Raw genomic sequence first — 17,344 nt, forward strand, 5'->3', positions numbered from 1 at the left:
ACATTCCATTCCTGAATCCTTAGTAATCAACATTGATTGAATGCGATTTCATGTTTCCTCACTCTGAAGCCAATAAAAAGTACGAGGCAAAGTATTAGAAGTAGCATCTATTTCTTTCAGATGTTGCGGAAATTGCGTTTTTTGTTCAATAGAAAAAAATTACATATTTAAAAAATATTCTATTTTTTATAAATTGTTAAAATAATTAAAATACTACTGCCGAAATTCTTTTCCTTGGAACTTACTTGAAGATATTTTGAGGAAGATAAAAAATTTTCCCCCTACATACATGAATAAATTTCTAACTCAATTTTGAATTAATTCTATTAATTTCTCAATTGCTCGCATCATTGCTTGTATCGTTGCAAACTTGCGTCTCAAATTTCATGGTTCCTAAAAAATATATATTATGTAAAATAATTTTTTTGAAATGTCATGATTATTTATATATGTATTTAGAAAATGAAGGCTGTGCGCGGAATCAATGATTGATTATTTATCTATCGAAATTGTCAATATATAATCCAGGAGATATTCGTAAAGGAAAATTGCGTGGGTCCAGTCTACCCTGCCAACTACGGAGCCTTGGCTCGTTTGTGTAGGCCGCAAGTACAATCTGGCTTCGGCTTAGTAAGCTTTGTTTCGATCAGTGATCGAGCACGATCAAACACGACAAGATCGTCTGCAGTTTCCCGTGATTCGCGTAAAATTTAATGCTCAATTAATCAGCATTGGCTCTCTCTCTCTATCGTTGAAATTATCGAACCAAGATGCGATGGAAACTCGCGTCCGTCTTGTTACTTGTGGTGAGTTTTATCTTGTTGTCCTCGGTAACGAGTTTATCAATGTCAATATAATTTCAATCGCTGCATTTTCGAAAGTTAATATATCTTGTATTTTTTTATTTTTATACTAATACGTCATTATACCAGAGCAATATTTCTTAATGCATTTTTCAATAACCGCTATTATAATTCTTCCTTTCATATAAAGATACAAATTTTTCTAAAAATTAGACTATATCTAACTTATTTTTGTAATTAAAAAATTAATAATTAATAGTTAATAATAAAATTAATAATTATTAATTAAAAGTTAATAATAATATTTTGCAATTTTGCAATATATTTAATCAAAATATTGATATATATATTTTTAAATTGTTAATTTTGCTTGTTGCATTTTACGATTTAAGCTACATTCTCTTCAATTATTCTCGATAATCATTATCTCATAAAAACAACGCAATATCTGAGAGTCATATGTAAGTGCTTCATTATCAGCATGATAAAATACTTGATTATTAATATTGAATAAAAACGTCAATTTAAGAATATTTTCCGAAGTTTTCCGTTTACATAATAATAATTTAATCCTACGTAATAGCAATTTAATAGTAATTTAATTTAATAATTAGATAAGATGAATCAAATTAGAAACATAATAAGAAAGGCTTGCATTAGAAACATAAGGGTGTCGGGTGGCGGATACGCGCAATGTCAGACGGTATCGCTCATACGCATCAAGGGATTACGAGTATATGATTTTATCAATTTCCTGCCATAAGACTGCATACATAGCGGTCGTGAGAATTTTATTTCGTCTCTCTGTGCGAATTGTTGCATCGCGTATGCAATGCAAAACTGTTTGTATACGCTCTGCATTCCCTTCCTAAAATCTAGTGTGAGCGAAGCTCTTTATAATTGCTGAATAATTCATGTATCAATCATTTTTATTACATAATATTCAATTATTTTGAATGTAAACGTAATATAATAGTTAAAAATATAATAACGTAGTATGATAATTAAAAATATGTTAGCTAAAAGAAAATCAATATTTTTAAAAACATTGTTTAATAAAATAAATAAACTATTTTTATACATTAAATTATAAAATATGAAATATACATATATATAAAATAAACATGGCAATATTTATACAATATAATCTCAATTTTTAGAAAGTATTGAGTATATGATATTTTTAATAACGCTCAAGCTCATTATAAATTTATCTTTTAAATACTAATAAATAAAAATTATTATTTTTGGACGAATCTATCAGAGAGATAATTGCAAAAGCAATCTGCATACACGTGTGTGTAGTAGTATTAATTTTAAGTTGTCAAAACAATTTCGAAATTTTGCTATTAAAAATAACTATCACGTACGCACACGCAGAAATCGGCGCCTATCCAATCGCCTCTGCTTACGGCTCGGCTCGTAAAAGTGAAAGCACCACGTCGTAAGCGCGACAAGCGAAGGAGAAAATACACAGTAAACTCACTCGACTGTCAGATCAAAGGTAGAATCCGAATCAGGTTTGCGTGCATGGTAGAGTGATCTCAATATCGATGAGTGTAGCTTAAAAATAGAGAATTCAATCGGAATTCAATCAACTTTGAATGGACTGATGACTGGAAAAAAGTTTTATGAATTTATTTGAATCGATTTAAAATTAATCTCCTTTAATTGTTCTTTTTCACAGCTTCTTTTACTATTAGTACTTTAATAAATACAAACATAATATAAAATGCGCATATGAAATGTAAAAGTTTTATCAAAAGATTGAAACTTAAAATTAGAAAAGGGAAATGAAAAATAAGATTTTGTCTTCAACGATATAAGTGGACGATAGAACTATGTTTTTCTTTCAATTTCCCAAGGAAATTTTAATTTAACAAGAATGTAGAAAATTTGCGCATAAGAAAGTTTGACAATAACGTTTCTTATTTAGCTAAAAGGAATCTAAATTCGTCAAAGAATGCCTCTTTAAAATATTTTTTTATTCATCTAGTGTAAAAAAGCAAGAAAAGGTTCTGCTCAAAAGACTGCTTGTTCTTTTCAAGCCTTTGTTACGAAGGGACGCGAATGGGGCACACTCCCACACGCCTCGGACAATCGCGAGAGCGATCTTGTCGCGCACTCTTAGCGGCTTTATCCTGGCAACAAGATGTTTTTAAAAGTAGCAAGAGACGATAGGAGACGTGCAGAGTTTCGATTCGCCGGTGATGAAATGTGACCAGTGACGTTCTTTTCTTGGTATCTTTTTATAATCGGATTATAAAAGCTGTAGATTAGTTATTTTAAGTCTCTCTATTAATCCTCCTTCTCTATTTCGGTCTTTTTCGCTATTTTACAAAGCTATGTAATGAAAACGCATGACAGTAAATTTATGATAAAATGACGCGATGTGTTTCACTGATGTAACGATTATTTCTTCTAACGATTGTGTTACATGTATCCGTCCTACACAATTTTTTTGTAATACTTAGAGCTTTCTCGATGTTGCCTCGGAATATCTTACACGCACTTTCGGTTTCTTTTACGATGTTTATAAAATAATAAATACAACATAAGCTATCGAAAGTGTCATGTATCGCGTATTGGATTAGAGTATTAGATATTATTCATTTACATCGTTTGCATCTCTAACATGGTAACGTGATACATAATTAACATTTACTATAACGATAGGAAATGGAGTATCCGCAGCAGAACCGGATTTCACATCGCATTAGAAATCATTTATTAGGATCACGGTGAGATCTTTGAAGTGATAATTTCGCAGAGGAAATTTTACTTTATTTATAACTTTATCGAGCGACTTCCTTGCCTGTTTCGATAACATCTGCGTCTCTATGTCTCGCCAGCAAAAACACTTGATGACTGTTTTTACAAGCTCTACGCTTTCTCGCGATCGAAAAGATCCGTTTGATATTTATTAATTTAAAAACATACTAATCGAAGCAGATTTATAGTAATTTATTGTACATGTAGAAGTAGGACATTCTATTACAATTTTTCTCTATATATCTCGTCTAAAAAGGACATAATATTAAATTGTAATGCATCAAATTATTAGATATAATTATTAGAAAATAAAAATCCACTTACCATCAATATTTTTATATTATTTTTATATTTTTATATTAATATTTTTATATTGATGGAAAGTGAATTTTTATTTTCTAATAATTATATCTAATAATTTGATGCATTCTGATAAATAAATTTGAAGCAAATATTTGTTAAATCGTCCTTTGTGCCGTATTCTTTGCAAAATACAAAACATGAATATCCTGCTATCTTTAATTCTATATATGCATTTATGCAAAGAAGAAATGCATGTGACGACGCATACGATTAGTCACCATTTGCGTTTGAATTGATACGAGATTACAAACGATGCAATTTTTAACGTAAATGACAAATTCTTCCGGTGACTAAAAAGAATGTCAGGTTGGCGGCATTTGTTTCGTCAGATGATTACGGATAATGCGAGCCATGATTACGGAACGATGATTGCTTGATCCAAAGATGACGTAAATATACGAGATGACATAAAGCTGCAATGTTGCTTCCTGCTACTGTCGAGGTCCTGGGAACATTATTGAGAATATGTATTCAATATAATGTAATAAAAAATGATGCACATTTAAATTTTTTTCTGATTTATCGTAAAAAATGTGCGAATAATAATCGACAAATGGGAAATATATGTAAAGTATTCTCCGTTGATTCTAACATCCTGAATGATATCCTTGAGTTGTAATTATTATAATTACGATTCATTTCTCTAGAAAAATAATATTATGAATGATAAAATCTAGAAAAAATACATTATAATTATTTTAATATTATTGTTGAAATATACAGTAAGAATTTTAAAAAATAGATGAAAATATGCATTACATCATTTAGAAAATTTTATAGTCAGCCAAAATTAATTAAAATTATAATTTTCTAGAATAATAATTTTCCTTCTTATCTATCTTCTAAAGATATTACACATGTTAATCGTAGCATAAGTAACAATTATGTATCAAGATACGATCTTCCATAACATCTTAATAGAAATTCTATATTACAAGACCTCGATCTTTCTCATCGCTCGAAGAATTATAAATCTCACATGCATCATGCAATTTTCCTTTTATAACTTCCTCAATATATTACATTCAGATCGCGTGTTATTTGTGATTGGTGGCTATATATTTAAATGATTGCCAGTCATGCAAAACAAATTAAAAATGCAAGACTTATAACTAAGCCCAGAGAATGATTTCTTCAACGATACAATGTCAGCAACTACAAAGACATCTAAATTGAAACATACTATTCCACAAGATATTTCTCGATAATGTCGAAACATTTTCTATCATATCTTTCACTCTTTTTTCTAAATTTTCATTCAGCAATATTGAACCTTTTATGTAGCTAGATAAATAAATGATAAAATAATAAAATAATATTGTAGTTATTTAAAAATTGGAAAAATAATTTTAAGGAATTTTAATTGTCATATAAGATGACAAATCGCGCAAAAATAAAGCGGAAGATGCTTTGATCTTATATGGATCGAATCGCTATCCCTTTACGTCATCCGACAGGATCGCGGAATCACGTGCAACGATTACGCATGCTCCAAGTTAGTAATTCCAGACTTGTCTTTGAAGCACGCATCATACAATGCGAATGTAGAGTACTCGATGGTGGGCGAGCGCGGTCTCGGTCGCCGGGAAAAACGGTCTCCTTACGGAGGGGGATGGTTGCGAGGGAAGGAGCGTAGGTAGGTCCGACGTACAGCGGATCTGAAAATGTGCAGAGACACCGCCGGTTCTCAGTCATAGTATCGCTTCCATCCGGTCCGCCTCGACGACATCGACGCAATCGATGACTCGTCGACGCTGCCCTCTTCCGCCTCTCTTTTCGTAGACATCCGGTCCGCGAAAGTGGGTGCTTTTCATTTTCCCCTCTTTCATTCTCGACAATGTTCGCGAATTTTTAAATTCCGCGGCGTCACGTGCTTCTCTTTTTTTTCGCGGAGAGATTAAATCTGTATTGATATATCTCTCCGCATTTCAAAGGAGATACCTGTTTCTATGGATTTTAGATTTTAATTATCCGAACGAGAAATTTCTTTACGCGATTGATCGTTGGAGACCGTAATGTATGCAAACGGGTAACTTTTGCGTAAGAAATAAAAAGAACTATTGGCTCTAGCGAGATCGCCGTGATTACTGCAAGACGATAAAAAGGAAATCCGAGGAAATTACAAGGTTGCATCGGGGTGATCATGATTTTGCGAACCTGTCTTTGCCTCAATCTCTTGACGGTAGGATTCATAGATTTGTTATGCATAAATAAACCTGTATTTACACACATATACACACAAATATATACATGTATAAATTATTATTAGTTAAATATTTCTTGGCAAATAAAATTAATATTTCGTGTTTACATATGTATATGTACACAAAATGTTAATTTTATTTGCCAAGAGATATTTGACTAATAACGATTAATTTGATGTTATAGAATAAATTATTTTATAAGTTTTATTAATTTTCACGCAAGTTTCTGTTTATAATGCATCAATAACTCGTAATGTCAAATTAAAACGGTGAATTCGATGTTGACATTGAACCTGATGGAGATATTTTCGAAGTCAGGTTACTAATCTTTCCGTAAATCTGCATACTACGAACGTTTAATTCATATCGACATTGAAATTCTACATTGACGTAGTCCAAGATCCTCAACCGAGTAAAACGTCGGTCGTGAATTAATGAATTATGCGCGGTTTCTTAAATCATCCAGTAGTAATGGCAAATGAATCGGCAAAAGAGACTACGTAATCTTGCTATTTTTAAAATTGTAAACATAAACTTCGTAAAGTAATATTAACAGTAAAATCGCACATACTAATTTCGCGCTAAAAAATTTAGAAAGATTATCGTACAAATTTTATTTCAATTCAATTTATATATGCTGGTCAAATCACTTTATAATTATCGTAAAAAATATATTAATACTAATAGATCTCTCTTTTCCTCTACCTCTTTCTATTAGTATTGAGAAAGTAACCGAATTAGAACAGTTTATGTTTGAAAGATTTCTGAAGAATTTAAATACACATAAATATTTTTAATAAAACTTCTCTGATATACATAGCTTTGCGATGATTTATAAATATTGTTTAATTTGATGTTTTACATTTAACAATTATAGCTTTAGAACGATAAGAACTGAAAGTGTTTACGTCCATACATTGTCGAGACAACGTATGATACTTTGCATATATTTAACGATGACGGTTCGAACTCATTTGCGTAAGCACTCGTGTCTATTTACTGCTGATTGTTTCGCACACTCATCGAGTGCAATTTATCACGCGTATATTCACATCTTCGCGCGAAACGTACGCTCGATCAAAACTGACACCTGTGATTTGTGGAAGGCGTTCATGAAAGTCGATGTCGAGCATGCGTTCGTGAAAGAGGTACCCGGCTCTATTCTTACTCCGAGAGAGTTCGATGCACGAGCTCGTGTACCGTGAAGATCGCGTGAATAGAAGTGTAACAGAAGAGGACGTTCTCTCCTCAGATCGTGTGGTCGGGTGGTATGCAAATAAAAATGCATGCGTGACAAACAATGCAATTTATATTGAAATCAGGTGAGATCAGTCTATTTCTAATAATAACTCGATATTTAACTCTGTATTAAATTACAATTTTGCCACATATTTCCGCGTAAAATTCAATTTTGTACTTAACATATTTATTTATTTATGTAAAAATGCATTATGAATATTAATATATTCTATAAAAATCAAGCATTAATCGCTAAATATGTAGAGAGAACAAATATATGAGCTGTTAATGCCAATTTATTTACAAGAATAAGAATAATGACAACTACTTTCCAAACCAACAAATAAAAATAATTTTTTCTTATAATTTTCATTGAATAGATATTAATGAAAAGGCTGTGAGAAAATAAGATTCTAGATATTAGTAATTAGCTTGTTAAAGAAGTCTCGTCTGATTTAATTAGGCATGATATTCTTTTAATGCAGCAATCTTAAAGAATTTATTCCAACATATTTCCTTTTTATTGTTAATTATGCATTATTCTTCTATCGCGGCTCGGTGTTCAGGATATCATTATAATTAATAAATTATTATTTATTAGCCAATTAATTATTATCTGTTATCTAATTAACTATTACAATCAAAAATAATTTAATATTATTCAATATAATTTAAATAATCTAATGGATTGTAGAGTATATTTCTTTTTAAATCAAAATTTAGAATTTATGGCTTTTAATGTCATTTATTCATGTAATTGTGAACTGATAGAAAATAATAAAAAGACATTTATATTTGAATAGAATTAGGTGGCATATTTTAATCTTAATATCAAGAAGAGACAATATTAAATAGCTCGGTTAAAAACTTTAATTTAAAATATATTATAGACTACGTATGTGTGAATTTCAAAATTCATGCCAAAATGAAAATGGTATATAAAGTATTCACGTTTGAAAAGAGTTAGAACAGCTCATCGATCCTTGTAATCGTAAATATCAGAACGACGCGAAGGTAATTAATATCGCGCACTCCGAATATTAATTCGCGCGCGCGTTTGCGCGAAGGTCGCGCGATGCGCGTTCATGAAACACCAACGCTCCTCGAATACCAAATAAGATCGCAAACAAGATCGCGCATACCATGCAACATAATCTACGATTACGAGCTGTGTAATATTACGATTGTATGCGATGCAGTTGGATCACGGCAAGATGCCACCAACGATGATGTTGCATACCATGAGCGCGAAAAATAGCCTCGAGATCTCAAAAGCTTCTTACAATGTGATACAATGCGCATTATAAATAAGTAAATACAACTTTACTGCTATTAAATATATAGATGTTGAAATAAATGACAATCAAAAATAAATTGTAAAATGACCCATAAAACCTTATTCAGAGATTTAAAAAATAGCTTTTCTAACAAAGTATAAATACAATGTTAAGAAATAAAATGTACAGAATTTTTTCAGATTATTACTTTCTAATAATTTACTTGATTCCAAATTTACTCGATTTATTTTATTCCAACCATGCTATTTGATATTTTATCTCCTTAGTATTTAAGATCAGAATATGCTCCCAATTCTATACAAATATAAATGTCTTTTAATTATTTTCCATCAATTACATGAATAAACGAGATTGAAAATGATAAGTTCTAAATTTTGATTTAAAGAAAAGAATATTTTACAATTCATTAGATTATTTAAATTATACTGAATAATAATATTAAATTATTTTTTATTGTAATGCTTAATTAGATAACAGATAATAATTAATTGGCTATTGAATATTAATTTATTATTTACAATATTCTGAAAACAGAGATAGGAGAATAATGTAGAATTAATAATAAAAAGGAAATATATGTTGGAATAAATTTTTAAAATATTTTACTTATTTATAAATAATAATATTATTAAATAATATTTTTAGATATATTTTGTCTAACAATAAGATCAATAGAACATTGTAAGCTTATAAAATGCATAATTTAAGCGATAAAAATATGTCAATGCCAACTTAATTACCTCAGACAAATCATGAAAGCAATCAACCGAGAATCTCATTAATTTGTTTCATCTTTAATTAATTACCTGTGCAATTAGCGTAGTCATTTCCTTTTTCGAGTGCTGAATTCATTGTCGGCTACCAATGTCGCCAATTTCCCGGGCGCAACTTAATTATAATGCCAGATTATATCACGTGATTAGGCACGTGGGAATCGCGGGGGAGTGTAAAGTGTTTTTAATGAGATCGCGCGCGAGAGAGGATGGAGAACGGCGGCGGAAGCGAGCGAAAGGAGCCGCGGCAGGCTCCCGTACAGAAGTGAAATCACCGTGACCGGCCGAGACAATGGACGGTGCAATGATAATTTAGCGGGTTAATCGCGCGGCTTGGATGGCCTCGTGCAGAATCGCTGGCCGAAACGATGACTTTCCTTCGAGTAGATGGAAATTGATGCGTGGCGATGTTAAAACGCGCGCTAGACTCCTCAAGTTTTTCAAGTTGAATTGCCCCTTATTACGATGACACGAATAAAAATTCGTGATGTGTGTTGAGTCCTTGATATATGACGCTTTATTCCCCGTCTCGATTGTTTATAGCCCCGGTCTGGGATCGCAATTATCCGTAGAATATAACTCTTTCACCGCGGCGCGGTTCAAGAGAAGATCATTGTGCGTTCTCTCTCGTTTTAAGACACTAAATTACTTTCTCATGCCGAGCCTCTTCGTGCATCTAAAAAAGAGAGAAGGAAATCAATTAAACTTTAGTTAGCTTTAATTAATGTTTATACGGGAATGACTGGCTTTAATTTTCAGCTAAAATATTATACCGCGAGAGATAATGAATCATACGTTAGTGCCCATTTATGAATTAACACGTGTATCTTGCGTTGCTTTTTTTTTTGCAAAAAGATAAACGAATATCTTTTACTGCTTTGATAATACAACATGTTTCCCAATTATGATTCCCCCCTATGATGCCATTGAAAGGAAGAAACAGTTCCGCTCGAATGAAAATTAATACTTTCTTGCGAACACTATAATTTTGACAAAGATAGAAATAGGAAAAACGTCCACGTAATTTCTCTCAGAACAAACCTCAAATTCCGGAAAGGGAAAGGTTCATCCTACAATATATGTAGAAGCTATATAGATAAATTATGTCATGAAGTTCGCAAAGATTCTATTTCTCATATTCTTTTTTCTCAAAATTGCAGATTATATCTATATTGGACACGCGAAACAGATCTTAATCTTATCATCAATCAATCGATCTATCATTTAATCTTCTATCTATCATTTAATCTGGAATTTCACAGAATGGAATGCAAAAAAGCATATACGTGCAATACTGAACTGATAGAATCGATAATCGAATCTGTGGACGAAGTATCTTTCGAAGAGGTTTACATCATAAATAGAATATTAAGGCAATCAGTTGTATATAAATCAAATACTTAAAGCTTCATCAGAATTTGCATATACAAAAATAAAATCATGATTCTCTCAGGGATGCACGTTTCAAGGATATCAATCTAACATTGAGTCCGACTCCTACAATAATTATCATTTTTCAAGTTAAAATGCCTCGCAGCTATGACATGGTGAACCAGTTTCAAGGATACTAAAGCAATCTCGAATGTGAATTCTTCCCAGCGAAGAGATGCAATAACATGATGATTATTAAGTACACATATAATGGGAAGGTCCAAGGTCAATTGTGGCGTACCTTAACACTCTCTATTATATTTCATAAAACAAAATTATATTTGCGAAAGAATTCATGAAATCAAATATCGATTAAGAAAAATCTTATTCCAATATATAGTACTTGCGAATGTTGTTTTATTAATTATTTATTAATACTTTACATATTAAAAAATCTCAATATATTGCGTGTGTAATTTTTTAAACTTCTTAAATTTAATAGGAAAGGTAACAGGTAATTTTTTTTAAGAAAAATTATCTGCGGACTTCTCGAGAGAAAGCTCCATTTCTTTTTTACATTTTTACAAATATTTTCACGGAATACCTTGATGCGTAATACTTACTCGCTGGCCCTACGCTCAGTCGACCTGGCATCTCTTAATATGGACTGACGAGAGGTGGACCTCGTGGTCTTGGTCAATCCCACGCAAAATCCGCGATAGAAGGGATAAGTATCTCTTACGTGACCACTGTGTTTGCGCGCAATGTTCTCCGCTATGAAAGATATTACGATAGAAGGCACTGCATTCCCCGCGTGGTCGGAATTATTCTGGTACATTGTTGCAAATATTTTCTGGGTAAACATGCAGCGAATAGGTTCAAGTCCAAGATATGCGTAAAATAAGACGTTACGTTTCGATTTTTTATCAACTTTCTATTTTATTTTCGAAACCAGAAGGCGCGAATAATTATGAATCATGGACCAATCTACGGATTTCAAGCTCTTTTATGATGACGATGACCAAAAACAAAATATGATTTTAATTTTACGGGAAAATTTTATTTTTACACTAACTGAAATGAGATACACAACATATTGTTTTAATTATTATATCTGTATGACTTGTAATTGATGCAAATGTAATTTATACTACGCGAAGAAAAAAGTTGTTTGATCTTAATTGTCGGATAATTGTCGGATATCATTGATTAATCTTTTTTCGTAATTAAAATGAATGACTCTTTGCTACGTATACTTTTATAAAAAGAAAATTAGCCTCGAGGAGATCTTTTTTATCGCATCTATATTTCCTTTTAACACTATCGTGAAAGACACAAAAAAGTCAACAACGTGAAGAGCAACTTCTAAAGAATGCATGTATGTAACACTTACAGAAAATCTTTCCGTTCGCGAAAGCTACGACTAAAATTTATAACAAGAATTCAGCATAAATATAAATTTTTTGTTGCAACTTCTTTGCCATCGTCATGTGATATACGCTCATGAATGAGCAGAGAAGCATGAATTTGCCATCGAATGCTGCGAAAGATCCGACGAAGTAAAACGTGCCGTTTCGAACCTGGCTGGTCCAAAGTCATGCTCGAAATGGAACGTTCATCGTCTCCGGGTCGTAACGCCGTAAATGGAGTGATTACGACCGACAGGCGAAGCAGAGTTTATGTTCCCGCGCCTACAAGCAACCGTGTAGATTGTGAGGAAGAAAAGGGAGACGGGTCTCTCGTAGAGACCCGAGAACGATGCTGACTAATCGTTCGCGAAGAGAACCTCACGTAGCTGCTCGCGTCCCTTGCACAGTTAACTTGAAGACTCGCGTACGTGCTTGTAGATATTAAACGGTTTATTGATTATATTTGAACTTGTAATAATATTTAGCCAGCACATCTCACTTTCATTCTCTATAATCTAGTCTAAATGTCATCATGGATGAATAGTCATACATGAATAATTTGTTGTAATCAAATTCTTTTACACATAGCTTTTATCTGTAAAATTCGAAGAAATGTATTTGAAGGGAAGATGTATTTGTTGTATTTTTTAAATAAAAAATACACGAATGTAAAAATAAATTTACCTTTATACTTTTAATCTCTAATCATTTTTTTCTTAACTTTTATTAATAGATATTGATTGACTTAATATTTTTCATTCGAAATACATCAAGTGGAAATCAAGCTTGAAATTCTAATAAGATGCTTGTTTTTCCATCAATAGCAATAACGAGGGGTTGACGTGACACGGAAACGATTCAAGCAGATTCACGTTGCAGGTTTCGGCGCTATGTTTGACAGCGGATGAAATCGAGGCCCAGAGAAGCGGCTGGAATCTAAATCCCAACACGCAGTATCATATTCAGACCGATGAGGGCCCAGAAAGATTCTTTCGTTTCCAGACATCGAACGGTCAGTACAGAAAAGAAAAGAGATTGGCTGATGGCACGGTGATCGGAACAGAAGGCTGGCTGGACCCTCTCGGATATTTACGACTGAAGGATTATATCGCGGATCACGAGGGATTCCGGATACTAAGGTTTAACGAAAAATAAAATTAATGATAATAATTAATGGCAATAATTGCAATTGACGAAATTCATTCGAAATGTCGAAATTTTTTAGATCAAAGATGGTTTATGTGGGTAAGGATCGACCCATCCAGGACGCAGTGGCGGAAACAAAGAAAGTTCCAGCACAAACTGGAGTTCTTGCTAGACCCAGAAGACCGCCCAATCCTTTCAGGTAAAGATTAATCGATAAACTCATCAAGCTTATTTAATATATTACAGTATAACTAAATTTGCTACAAATAAATTTTTTAAAATAAATATAAAAATAAGTGTAAATTTATGTTTTAGGCGACCAGATCCTAATGCCATTGTACCTTTATCGGGTAATGATATTACCTCCGGTTATTATACTCCGACGACCATCAGACCTCGACCGATCTACTCGTCGATTTCAGGCAATAATTATTATTCGAATCGACCAGGTTACTCTTCCGGATCTGGATTGCAGAATCTGAATACTCATCGTCGACCACAGACTACGTACTATCGCGGATCAGTCGCTCGCCCACCGACTCAGCTCCTCGAAGCTCCTTACGATCCTGCTGTCGATGGCTCCTCCAGTAAACCGAGCTACCACTCTCCAATTTCCCGAAGTGATACGGCCGATTTCCCGCCATACGATGGCACTTATACCACGGCAAACGGTTTCCAATATTACCTGAGGAGGCAATATCACGAAGAGGGACGAGAGCCCGATGGCAACAACGTTGGTTCGTTCGGCTACATCGATCCTTTCGGTATCAGACGGGTGATTTATTACAAGACAGATCCACTCACCGGCGGATTTCTCCACAAGAAGAACAATCGATACGTCGGCTTCAATGCAACGCCATACGATCCGCTTCCGCCCGATCTATCCAGAACACGTGTCTCGAGAACCTCTTCAAGAGCCCCCTCGTCATAATAGTTCCCTCGTTGTTCATCGCTTTGTCACGTTGTAGCACGACGTTTATCGCGAGGAATTCATCGCATCCGATACTACATCGACGCTGAATTTCACCAACGCTGGACGGCCTCGGTTCGACTCGAGACCGTTCATCGGATGGAACTGCCGCCTTGTCGATGTTCTCTGAAGAAGTTCTCGTTGGTCGCCTATTTTCCGACCGCGATAGAATCGACGAATGTTGAAGGGAGAAGAACGATAAGTAGAGTCTCTTGAATAAACGTAGAGACGCTCTATGTTCCATGAGAAAGAATAATGTTCCTCGACAGAGAATTCTGGTTTACCAACGTTGCTTATATAATATTTTTCAAAGTGCCACGATTTTTTTTGTCCGACCTACGACTCCGTTGTGTCATCTCTGCCAACGGTTGCCAGTATTATCCGAAATAATATAGATTTACGAGGAATGCGAGGATCGATGGAATCAGGAGACGATCGAGATGCAGGGTGGAGGAAAGCGTAAATTGCATAAAGAGAAGCGAGATATAAACACAAGGAGTTATCGAGAACCTCGCGGCGGCGGCTCATCACTTCCTGATTCATCGTTCTGCTATTGTTGCGTTATTATCGCGAGCAGATGATCGGATACCGCCAAGAGACAACGTTAGATGCCATGCTGGACTAGATTTAGTTTTCAGGGAAGCGCGGTGGGACTTTCTTGAAAGAAAGAAAATCGTCTCGGACAATGTTCGCCAACTTTTCCAGTTGCATCATTGATCTGTGAAGCGTGCGAAGACTCGGTCACCATTGTCTCGCGCATAAGCTTCATACGTATAAGCTTCAGTAACCCACATTTTCACACAGAGAGATACCTTAGAAAGTTTATTCTCATTCATCCAAGACATTGTTAAAGTAGTACATAACTTTTCATGGCAGAGGATTTTTAAGGAAATTTTTTTTGTTCGAATTGATTGTCTTTAAATCCCAATTTCTCTTTTACCTTCTTCCAATGTTGGCGAATATTGAACTACGATCGAGAAGAATTCCACCTAACAAATCAAAATAGAATAGGCCGGCACTTTGGCGTGAGCGGATCATACGTTAATCCTACAATGTGTTATCTTTTTTTATTTACTAGCGAGGCATTTCACCTTTTAAAACCATGTTAAAAACTATACACAAGTATGTATTATCGCGTCTCGCTGTGCATCGTAGGATTAACTCAGCGTCGCAGATTCAGAAAAATCTTGATAGCTTGTACCTTCTATTCTGCTGACGCTAACGTAATTTTCTTGCTAGTTTAATGCGTGCGTTTGAATATTTCTACGTACTAATTAATCTGCTGCCGTTTAAGATATCCGCTCGTGCCAAACGAGGAATAAACGCGTAGCATTAATCGATAGAGTTAATCGTTAAATTATAAACCTCATTAAGTCGTGACAATGGTGCTGATTGTTAGGTAAAAGCGGATGCATCGCTTTTACACTTTCCGTTCTTTTATGGCGATGAGAACCGTGCCGTTCCGCTCTGTGCATGTAGTTAATTGCGATTTTCGGATTATAAAATCCCTCGCGAGCGACATTATCATCGACACATCTGTCTGGAGATTAAGGAACACGATTTGTACGTAAGATATCGTGCTTAACTTATTTCATAATAAATGCGAGAGCGAATAATCGCTCGCGCACGAATACATGTGATATGAAATAGAATTTTACGAAGATCGAGTAAATAAAAAACTATTTAACATAGAGAAATGTTATTTTACAAAGAGAATTTCATGAATAAAAAGAGAATAAAAGAGAATTTCATGAATAAAAAAGAAGCTGAAAGTTTAAAGAATTTTCTATCACATCTTATATATTAAGACTACGTTTGATGTGAAATTATAACACATGTCACATCGATTCTCGATACTGTCGGCATTTGTAACAAATTTAACTTAATTAATTTAATTTAATTTTTAGCTTCTTGATTCATTTCCGGCGTATGCAATTTATTGTGTTTTATTTAAAAACTGGCAAAAATATTTTCAATGTATGCTAATAAATTTCGTTGAATTGCTAAAAATGGAATAAACTGATTTTAGAGAAATATATCAATAAAATATCCCAGCTGATATCTCTCTCTTTGATACCAGAATATTCAAAATGTCTAATTTCGTTCTGATAAAATAAATTTTTTTTATATATCAAGTATTTTTATTTTTATCAATTTATTTAAACTTTATTTAAAATTCTTTTGTTTAGAAAGAGATATTTAATCTTTATAAATCTCTGGAATTTTTTATAAAACTATCTTTATAAATCTAGAGATTTGTCATAATTATTTTTGAACAAATGTCAATAATTTTACTTATTATTTATAGTACTTGTTCAATTTCAAAGAGAACGATATTATCGTGCATTACAAATATAAAAATATTTTATGTATTACGTCAATGCAATTGTGGAGCGTGCACGCGGATATCACATGTCGCATAATTGTAATGACAGTGCAGCGTGCATTCAAAAGCATCAGCATCTGCTTATTCGATCATCATACTTCATTTAAAATTTCATCGATCTTGACGCGCTATCTCGTGAAAAGTTTTATTGACCTCGGAGTGCGACTCTCTCTTCTCTTGTCTCCGAGCACGAAGACTGACGCTCTTATAGATTTGTGTGTACCACGAAACTAAATAGACATGCTTTGCTTCGTTACATACATGCTTTTTTATCTCTTTACCTTCCTCTTTTTTTCCTATCTCTAAGCATAGATCAACCGTAGATTTTTATCGGTCGTTTATACAGTTTATACTACAGCGACGATTTTTTATCTCACGTAAAGTTTATTGAATATTTCTACATACCCATATATAAATTGATATACGCATAAGAATACGTTTAATAACTCATAAAAATGTGTGGCTGAGAGAGAGGGTCCATTTATTTATCCGAAAAGTGAATTATTTGATTCTTTTTGTCATCAAATATTGATTCCTGTTATCTGCTTCTGTTCCTAATTGTTGTTGCACCGATAAGAAATAAACAAATACTCGAAATTGTATCTAATAT

The 17,344-nt window shown here is 33.4% G+C and overlaps 1 protein-coding gene across 2 annotated transcripts; it reads left to right on the forward strand.

Moving 5' to 3' along the window:
- Positions 1 to 663: 663 nt before the first annotated feature.
- LOC145963010 (uncharacterized) lies at positions 664 to 16,992 on the forward strand. 2 transcript variants are annotated; one of them, XM_083084578.1, is made up of 5 exons: positions 5,604 to 5,737; positions 5,899 to 6,120; positions 13,112 to 13,371; positions 13,458 to 13,577; positions 13,694 to 16,992. In XM_083084578.1, exons 2-5 carry the CDS (start codon positions 6,082 to 6,084, stop codon positions 14,307 to 14,309), a joined length of 1,035 nt encoding a protein of 344 aa, XP_082940704.1. In that variant the 5' UTR covers positions 5,604 to 5,737; positions 5,899 to 6,081; the 3' UTR covers positions 14,310 to 16,992. The 2 variants fall into 2 exon arrangements, with proteins under 2 accessions (XP_082940705.1, XP_082940704.1); XM_083084579.1 differs by lacking the exons at positions 5,604 to 5,737; positions 5,899 to 6,120 and adding an exon at positions 664 to 806.
- Positions 16,993 to 17,344: the final 352 nt, after the last annotated feature.

Source organism: Camponotus vicinus, unplaced genomic scaffold (assembly GCF_025532165.1).
Source record: "Camponotus vicinus isolate PSW18456_S1 unplaced genomic scaffold, iyCamVici1.0 SCAF_12, whole genome shotgun sequence".
In the NCBI taxonomy this organism is placed as follows: domain Eukaryota; kingdom Metazoa; phylum Arthropoda; class Insecta; order Hymenoptera; family Formicidae; genus Camponotus; species Camponotus vicinus.

Coding starts and splice junctions, on each gene's coding strand:
- LOC145963010 (XM_083084578.1), top strand. CDS start 6,082: ATGATTTTGCGAACCTGTCTTTGCCTCAATCTCTTGACG. Junction 6,121..13,111: donor TTTGCCTCAATCTCTTGACG/GTAGGATTCATA, acceptor TTCACGTTGCAG/GTTTCGGCGCTATGTTTGAC. Junction 13,578..13,693: donor AGACCGCCCAATCCTTTCAG/GTAAAGATTAAT, acceptor TTTATGTTTTAG/GCGACCAGATCCTAATGCCA.